Genomic DNA, 8,694 nt, shown 5'->3' on the forward strand with positions numbered 1-8,694 from the left:
GCAGTCGATCTGTTTTGTGTTTTCATGTTAGTCCCTAGTTGGTTACCTGTGCGTGGTTTTTATGCAGTTTTCAATTTCTGGCGGTGGGCAAAGTCAAACACACAGCGCAGGCAGGGATCCCGCTGATGTCTGGTATGTCCTGGTAAGTCCTGGGCAGTGGCAAAAGCGGCCATGGTGGCCGTAAGGACCATTCTGAGCTGCATTTTTGGTAAGTTTGGGTTTGTTTGTTGAGTGTTGACTTCGGTGAAATAAGCGAGCTGAATTCAGGCGGGAAGGGCAAGTTGCGGCTTGGGTCCGTCGCGAGGCAAGGAAACAGATGAGGGCGGGATGATGCCTAAGCGGGGAGGTTTCTATAAAATTGAAAGAGACAACTCCCAGAATGTCCCACGTCCATGTCAACAGCACAAAGGTGACAGGTCCCTGGAGAATTGGTCGGGGTCCGGAGGTTGTCAGACGGGCCCGAAAAACTTGGCCGGGTCCCAGCCGGGTCCCAGCCGGGATGTGGGGCCGTTGCCAGGGCAACGGCCCCGAGCGAAAGACGCCGACCGGCGCCTTATGCAGCTCACACCTTCGGTGACTTTGGGAAATCTTCCTTTGAAACTGGAAACGGAGCGAATGAGGTCCATTTCAGGTTGCCAAATTAAAGGGCCGCCCTCACGAAGCAACATGGCTCTCAATGCCGCATCCGATCAGACTGCTTCATCGCATGAGTTTTGAGTTGTGACTGAGACAAGCCGCTCACAATTTCTGAAGGTGGTCCGTTTTTGAACAGTCAAAGGCCCGTAGGGATTCAGCATTCAGAAGACAGCTAGCTGTATTGAATACCACTTGAAGACATGTTGCCGTTGATCGCCCAGAGAGAGATGACTCGGGAGCTGGTCCTCTCAGTTTTGGCTATCTCAGTCACGATCACATATCCATCCCGCCGGGCCTTCTTTGCACCAACTAGGGCAAGACAAGGTCCCAATCTTATCATAAAACCTGCTCCAGGGTCTGCCCAATGTTACCTGCGGCGGATGGCGGCGCGTCTTCTTTCTTTTCGACAGCAAAGCCCAATCTGATGAACAACTTGTCGCTTGCACCCGTTCTGTTTCCATTGACATTGAGCTTATCGTCACAGCTGGGTGAGTTCATCTTGGTGCTGTTTGTGACGTGTGCAGAAAGGGGCGCCTTGTCGGACGCAGGACCGGAGATTTGTACTGACGAAAAGTTTTGCTATCCGAGACGAGGGCCAAAGTCAGCAACCAGAGAGAGCAGCAGGAAGAGTAGCAGAAAGGGGCTCGTCAAGCCCTCCGACGCTTGAACCGCCAGCTCGCTCGGTGAAAACTGACAGAGAAGCGTGCGCGTCGCAAGTACAGCTAACCCGGCTTGGCAGATTGGGAGCCTATCTGCTACGCGGTCCATATCAGCCAACACCATCTCGACCCAGTTATTGATAGACCTGATTCAGGTGTCTGTCTATCCCCCATCCCTCCCTGACACACAAGCTCTATAGGATGTCCCATTTATGACGCTCCTCCCCTCCCGATGCTCACCGGTGTGCCCTCCTTCCTCCCACCCCTGCATTCTCCCAACCGCTATGGAGTGGTAGAGAGCGGGGGGTAACCCTACGGAGGCGCACCTGAGCCTGCCATTTCGTTTCTGACACGGTACGTGCACTTTGTCTTGGACTGAACGCGCCGAAGTTTTGCCGTGCTGCACCTGCTGCACCGACCTCACGGTCGCCGACCTCTCTGGGGCTTTTTTCGGTGTTGGGCTGCTCGCCTCTGTGGCCTCTTCTGCGTCAAAGGCGTTCGAACCGCTTGTTTCCGTAGCTTCTTTTGTGACAAAGGCACTGTGCTGTTGACTTTGCTCTGTATCTCGTAGAACCGTTTCTCCTTCCAGTCGAAGACATTGTCGTGCTTGAACCCCTTGGCGTGGAACAGACGACGGAAGAGCCCCCGAAGGTATGAATAGTCGGGCCTGTCGTGGAAACCTAGGGACCGGGTGTAGTCGATGTACGTGGCGAATTCTCTGGGGAGAAAGCCGTCACAGAGCGCTTCGCCAGATAGACTCTCCTTCATCTCCTTGATCTTTTTCTCCTTCTCGTCCGCTGCGGCCTTCAGGCCCTGCCACGGCAAAGAGCCGCGGGCGAAATACACGAAGATGTATCCGAGGGACTCTAGGTCGTCCCCCCAAGACTGTTCTTCCCGCGATTCAGCGAATAAACAGATGGGATTGCAATTGGGTACTTACGGCGGCCGTTGTGGTTGTTGATGCTCGCGTACCGTGTGGTACCGCCTAGCGGGAGACCCTCCGCATTCTTGCAACGCTCAGCATCGGAGAACTCCTTGGCGAGGCCAAAATCAATGGTGTAGAGGGTGTTTCCCTGCTTGCCGGTCCCCATCAAAAAGTTGTCCGGCTTGATGTCGCGATGGAGGAAGTCCTTCGAGTGGATGGATGTATTGGATTCGGGAGACGGCCTGGTCGGCGATGAGGATGGTCTTGAGCGAAAACTTTCGGCCGCAATAGTTGAATAAATGTTCGAGCGATGGACCAAGGAGGTCATGGACAAGCGCGTAGTAATCGCATTCCTGCCCGAACCACCGTACTTGTGGAATGCCGACCGCCCCGGACAGCGCCTCGTATGTCTTCATCTCGCCTCGGAGCACCTCAGGGTTATCTCGAACGTGTGTGAGCTTTATAGCGATCTCCTCGCGCGATTGGAGATCGGTTCCTAGCAGGTCAGCGACAGTTGGAGCAGCGAGGGACAGCGGCGTACCGGAATAGACGAGGCCGAAGCCTCCTGCGCCGATCCTGCGGTCAACACGATACCTGTCGCCGATAAGAATGTCCTGGAGGGTATGTGAGCAGTCTCTACTGTACAGTAGAGTAGTGGGAGACTTATACCTCCATTGTGAAATGGCAGCTGAAGCAGCGAAGTGAATGAAGCAGCGAAGTGAAGGAAGCTACTCGAGGCCGTACGCCACTGTCGCATCAGCACGAAGTGCGCCATGGGCAAAAGCAGCGAGACGCGGAAGAAGGCCCACCCCGCTAGAGCAGACGCGAATTCCCCACACTACTTTCCACCCAGTTCTTATCTTTACTCTACAGGCACAGACCAAGCGGATACATACCTAGTGCCCTCCGTATACGGTTGTTTCGGCTTCGGCCCGAGCCGTCTTCAAGTTTGGACCCCTGAACGCCGCTACGATTGCCTGAATCCTCAATCCCTCCAACAGGGGCAGCTGGCGATTCCAGATCGATGTTGCGACGGGGATGTCTGAGTTTGTAGGGTTGCGAGGTCAATACACCCAGGGGTTGTGAGGAAATTGAGGAACGTGCACCCAGGACTGAGTCTCCCTGATTCTGACCGTTGGATGATGAATGGCATGTCATGGGCGGTCTGGAAGGCGAGCTGGATGGGGTATGAGACATGTGTGTAGAACGTTCTGAGGTATGGTATCTAGAATGAGAGTGTGTGACTGCTTAGCGGAAGGGCCGCCTTTCACAACCTGCCGATGCATACTTCCTAATCTGTTTGGTAGCCGATTTTTTGAATGGGAAGATGCTCCACTTCTAGTCGCGCGGTTTATGGGCTGCATCCCCTGGTCGCGCGAAGCACAAAAACACAACCCATCTGTCCGGCCCTACTTGACCCACTACTGTATCCAATTGAGACCACGATAAGTAGCCCCACTGTGTTCTTCAAACCCGAGACTCCAAGTCCGCAAGGCCGGTCTCCTCCCGTCACGGCACCCCGCCGATCCGCAATCCCCAGACATTCCCCACAAATTGCAACTACATCCGTCCGGCCAACCGACCCCGTATCAGCCGCTTCTCCGCTTTACACAATAAGTTTCCATTAAGGGAAGTAGTAGGTCAGAACTTCGACCCTATCTATATCGGTACTCTCTCTCTTTCTTTCTTTTTTACGCGAGACACTAGTCACGAGACGTGTAGTTCACGCGCGAGCCTCTCCGAGAGGGTAGAGGAGAGGCGGCGGCTTACTCTACCCTAGGGTCCATGCCCTCCGCAACAATCTCCAAGCTCTGGGGACAGGGTTCGGAGACTGCGGCAGGCGAAGCGGATGTTGTCCTCGCTTGGGTTGCGGATGCTTCGGGAGATGCGTCCGCTGGTGGAGACGGGCGGGGTGCCGTCGACGACGATCGGCTGCGGGGCAGGCGGAGCAGCTGCGACCAGCGCGCCGAGGACATAGCTGCGGCATTAGCTTCGAGTATTGCAGCGGTCAGCCTGAAAAGATGCTTAGATGGTGACGATCACCGAGGCCGATGGTGCATTCAACTTTGCTGAAGGATTCTCGCGGCCCATCATCGAGGATATTGGAGCCACGACTTTAGCTGAGCGGCCGTTCGCCAATCAACTCGCATCACCGCAAGCCTCGTCATCTCGATCTGCAAGCGCTACATTCCGTTAATCGTACATTTTCCAAGCAGCCGGGATATCACCATCATTACTTCGAAGTTGATGCCACAGCCATGTCCTCGTCCATGTTCCTTGGTCTTGCATGTCTCCGTGAGGCAAGTCAGTACTGCACGATACATCCAGCCCTCCGGCGCTTGCTAAGTACCTCATTTGCCTTCTGTAAGGCACGTATCTCAGCGGTCATGAGGGTCTCCGAATGCGCCAACGCCTACGTCGCTTTCGCAAGCTGGTCGACAGCAGTGAGAATTGGTGTTGGCGAGCCTCCCTGGGGGCGGGCAATCCGGTTTTTGATGTATTCGGATTGCGAGACAGCCTCTGTTTGGTTCTGTGGCTTCTGGGAGAACCAAGGACCGGCAGCTGCCGAAAGGGGTCCAGTTGGTGTTGGCGTCCGTAACTTGATATCCAGCTTAGATATCACTGCGTCGGGGTCAAAAGTACTAGACCTGCATCTCTGAACCCCCCTTTGCCGTTGCTCTCGGTCATGGCGGTAAAGTGGGTGGCTTTGAAGGCGAGGGGGAACTCGACCTTGGGTGGGTGATTGATATGCGCTCTGATAAAGTCCTCGAGTTTCCGACCGTACGCCTTCTTCAAGTCACTGAGACACCCAACATCGAGTGGCTCGGCCGGGTTTCGAAGAACAACGCAGGTCAACCCATTTCTTGACTTATCCCTTCCTCCTCTTCCCGCCCTTTTGCCCTGTGAATGAGATCCGGTAAAGCGTGCGAGCCTGGCGATCTGAGACTTGTCCCCAGCCATCTCTCCAACATCTCCAATGGAAAGCTTGGTTGATTGGCTGGATTCTCAGCACCCGTCAGCCATGATCAACTCCGTGCATACGCGCGCTTGGCCAGCCCTTGACAAGCCCTGCAGACGGAACTGCCAATGCGACAGGAAGGCTGAGAGGATTGTGCGCCACATCTAAAGCCCAATGATGAGGTCCTTTCTGTATAGTTTGGAACCGTCCAGGCCAGTTACACCGACTCGTGCCGGTTATGATATCATCTAAACTAAGCTCGTCATTGTAACTGCCAAGATATGCATTGGCTAACCGGATAGCCAGTGATGCATTCCGCTTCTGCGCCGGCACGCGCAATCTGGGGTGGTCAGGTAGGTGTGCGTATGTGTCCACAAACTCGAGTGGACAGTCCAGTTTGGCGGCCTCCTTCTCAAGCACTTCCTCTGCCACAGGTTCTTCTTGAATGACCGAATATGCCGGCTGCCCGCGCTTCATGATGCCGCTCTTGTGTCACGTTATACTTCGAATTGTATCCCCAAGGAGGTCGGCATGGTCCATACCAATTGTGGTGAAGCCGCATGCTACAGGTCGCTCGAAAATGTTTGTGGCATCTCTCCGTCCACCAGCGTGAACTTCGTATATTGCCACGTCGACAGCTTCCTCCCTGAACGCATGCACAGACGTCAAAGCTGATAGTTGCAGGTACCCGGGCATGTCCCCGTCATCGCTGGCATTCTTGCGTAATGTGTTCCATACAACGAAGAAGTAGCGTGCGAACGTATCTTCTGAGAGCGGCTCAAAGTTGATCCTTATCCTCTCCCGCTCAGTGATAAGGTGTGGCGAAGTGTATAGGCTGACTTTAACAGGACGGGACAGACGGTGGAAATGGGCACGTATGAGCGAGTCTGTAAACGCAGCTGGACTGCCTTTGCCTTTCGTGCCGGTTATGTGTATGACATTGAGGCCGCTAGTCTGCTGAATAAGTTAGAAGATCATCGCTAAGCGGGGTCCGGGCGCATCATCGAACCTCATAGCCTAACTCTGAAAGCCGCTCTCGCATACTTAGATTGTTCGGTCGATTCTTGCGCGGTCGCCCTGGATCCTGCTTCGCAAGCCACAGCCTGGAGCGAGAACGAAGAAGTCCAACTGCGTCCTATCCGAAGTGTTAGACACGGGGAACATTAGAATACAAGGCACAATCAGAATGTCCATCATATCAAGGGGGCATTTGACCGTCCATTCCCGTGCTCCGAGTGCAACCGTTTGGGCAGAGAGAGGCACATGGTGGAAGGGGTTGAGCAATGGAGCAATCACGTGGAGCGGTGCCACGGCATCATGTTCACGCCATGCCTGCCAAACGAAAGCCGCCGGAAGCAGGGACCAGGCAGAAAGCTTGCGAAAACAAGATCTGCTCGTTGCCTGGTCCGTGAAAACATGTTCTATCCAGGCAACAGCTTTTCGCGACATTTTAACAAGGAGCACAAGGATCTTTTTCAGGGATCTTTTGCATGCTTCGAGTGCCGGAGGCGAGACGATAGTGTGATCATGATCGAAAGTCGGGCAGCCTGGATGGACCATGTTGCGGAGGTGCACAAGTTCGATGGACAGACGATGGCCGAGCTCTCGAGGGAGCGAAAAGTGTTAGGCAAGAGGAAGAGGGGAAAAGATTTCGACTATCAACCTAATTGTTGACTTTCTGATAGGTAATGTGTTTGTTCAGTCCCATTCGCTAAGGAGCGATCCGAATTCTTGGTTCTCTTTTTTATTTTTTTTTATTTTTTATTACCTTCTATCGGGTCACTACAATTCAAAGGGCGTCGAATTTGTACAAATACGATGCCTCGGCACCTCGGTCCCCCCCAGCTTCCATACTTATGCCCCAGACGAGGTCACATATGGAGGCAGAGAGAAGTTCATCACTCCCAAGCTTCCACGCTGCGTGAGCCCTCTTGAGTCGCTCATGGTCCGAAACACTGGGTGCCAGATCTTGAACCGAATTCACTCATGGACGAACCCACGGCTTAAGCGCGCGGTGCAGCCCGTACTTGTCGACGAGCATCACGATATCGTAGAGCTGGACAATCTCCACATATTGGGAGACATTGCCAAGGTCGCCATGAACGATGGTGGGAAGGACTTGCATTGCACTTGGCTAGTCGTCGGGTAGTGAGACAACCCAGTCACCCTGTGCCGGCCTTGACTCCTTCCACGGGCCGAACAACATGCTTCTCCAGACGGGGGTAGCTTGGCGCATGGTTGCGGAGCAGACCCTGATGTTGGAGGGGGTGCCGAGGTCCAAGCCGACCCACAGGAGAAGATCGTCGTCGGGATCAATGTCGATGGTTTGCTCTAGCGGGGTGTGCTCTGCTGCTGTTGAGGACGGGCTCTCGGGTTCAAGGGTCGCGTCCGAGTCTGATGACATGATGAGCTATGGCCGTGTGCTACTGTGGATTGCTCAAATGCTGCGAGGTGCCGACACGGGAGTTGACGTTTGGCATGTATGATCTAAAATATCGAGGACCGGCTCTTTCTTTGGTTTGGTGGCTTCACTTACGTACGAAGGTAGAAATTATGAACAAACTGAAATTTCTCAACTAAGACGAACTCGATTCATCGTGGTCTCGTTAGGAAATGTCAAGCCAAAAGAAAGAAGAACCTCACCGAAGTGTGCCGGCAACGCAATCGCTGGAGACATACTGTGCCTGCACCTCTGCAGCACCTAGCCTTTTGTATCCCCCGCCCCCTGCTTTCTCCTGAATAACAAGAACGTGGTAAGTCTTCCAAGCGTCTTCCTTCTCGTCCTGAAGCATGCTAACAACAACACAGTTACAATCTTCGAGCCGTGGCTGATCTGCTGTATCAAACCATAAAGAGCCTACTTGCTCCGTGCTGTGGACAATAGCATGTATTTCCCCTTTGTCTTCCATCCGGCAATTTCCACCAAACTTCCTCACTTGGACGTTCAGCGCCTTTCCCTCGTCGGTAAAGTCAAGGTCCTCGAGGCGGGCAACCTTTAGACGCCTCCTCGCTTCGCAGATAAAACTGATGCCTCCGGGATATGCCATCCAAGACCATGACGGTACAAATCTCTTGTAGTCAATTTGGGGTGTCTTGTTCTCAGGAGTTCGCCTCCACAGGAGAAGGTGACCAAAGAAGCAACGGAAGATGCCGTATCTGCCGTCAGTCCGTAGTACTTGTCCCATATGCTTGAGCAGGCTGTGAATCGCAACATCCCTGTCGGTTGCATAGCTAAGGCCGGATGTTGAATATCTCTCAAAGAGGAATTGGATGAACTCGACGGTTCGTACATACCCGCTCTCGCGGAGTCTACTCGGAAAGCAGGGATCGAGGATGAAGTATTGTTTCCCATAAAGCCGAGAGAGAGATCAGACTTCGTAGCACACGTGATGTTTAATTCTGTGGACTTACGGGGTCAGTTTTGTCAGCTGTTCACACAGCACTCCGTCTCCACACTCGCAGTATGTGTGCGCCGCGGTAAAATGGATGATCCGACGGGAAAGCACCCGTTCCTG

The 8,694-nt window shown here is 53.8% G+C and overlaps 4 protein-coding genes across 4 annotated transcripts; all 4 read right to left on the reverse strand.

The window, feature by feature from the left end:
- Positions 1-1,505: 1,505 nt before the first annotated feature.
- N656DRAFT_793169 (kinase-like protein) lies at positions 1,506-3,417 on the reverse strand (the record flags this gene model as incomplete). The annotated part of the gene is made up of 5 exons (XM_064817145.1): positions 1,506-1,577; positions 1,836-2,185; positions 2,236-2,425; positions 2,460-2,716; positions 3,354-3,417. 5 exons carry the CDS (start codon positions 3,415-3,417, stop codon positions 1,506-1,508), a joined length of 933 nt encoding a protein of 310 aa, XP_064665018.1.
- Positions 3,418-5,236: 1,819 nt separating this feature from the next.
- On the reverse strand, positions 5,237-6,221 carry N656DRAFT_793170 (Mur ligase; the record flags this gene model as incomplete). The annotated part of the gene is made up of 4 exons (XM_064817146.1): positions 5,237-5,519; positions 5,559-5,619; positions 5,683-6,133; positions 6,189-6,221. The coding sequence occupies 4 exons, from the start codon at positions 6,219-6,221 to the stop codon at positions 5,237-5,239; spliced, it is 828 nt and encodes a 275-aa protein (XP_064665019.1).
- N656DRAFT_509697 (uncharacterized protein) lies at positions 6,159-7,061 on the reverse strand. The gene has a single exon (XM_064809892.1). It carries the CDS (start codon positions 6,737-6,739, stop codon positions 6,224-6,226), a length of 516 nt encoding a protein of 171 aa, XP_064665020.1. The 5' UTR covers positions 6,740-7,061; the 3' UTR covers positions 6,159-6,223.
- Positions 7,062-7,163: 102 nt separating this feature from the next.
- N656DRAFT_772544 (uncharacterized protein) lies at positions 7,164-7,583 on the reverse strand (the record flags this gene model as incomplete). The annotated part of the gene is made up of 2 exons (XM_064813940.1): positions 7,164-7,313; positions 7,431-7,583. The coding sequence occupies 2 exons, from the start codon at positions 7,581-7,583 to the stop codon at positions 7,164-7,166; spliced, it is 303 nt and encodes a 100-aa protein (XP_064665021.1).
- Between the last annotated feature and the right edge of the window lie 1,111 nt (positions 7,584-8,694).

This window comes from Canariomyces notabilis, assembly GCF_033297395.1.
Source record: "Canariomyces notabilis strain CBS 508.74 unplaced genomic scaffold N656scaffold_42, whole genome shotgun sequence".
Lineage (NCBI taxonomy): Eukaryota > Fungi > Ascomycota > Sordariomycetes > Sordariales > Chaetomiaceae > Canariomyces > Canariomyces notabilis.

Excerpts from the sequence above, each read along its gene's own strand:
- N656DRAFT_509697 (XM_064809892.1), bottom strand. The coding sequence starts at position 6,739 with ATGGTCCATCCAGGCTGCCCGACTTTCGATCATGATCACACTATCGTC.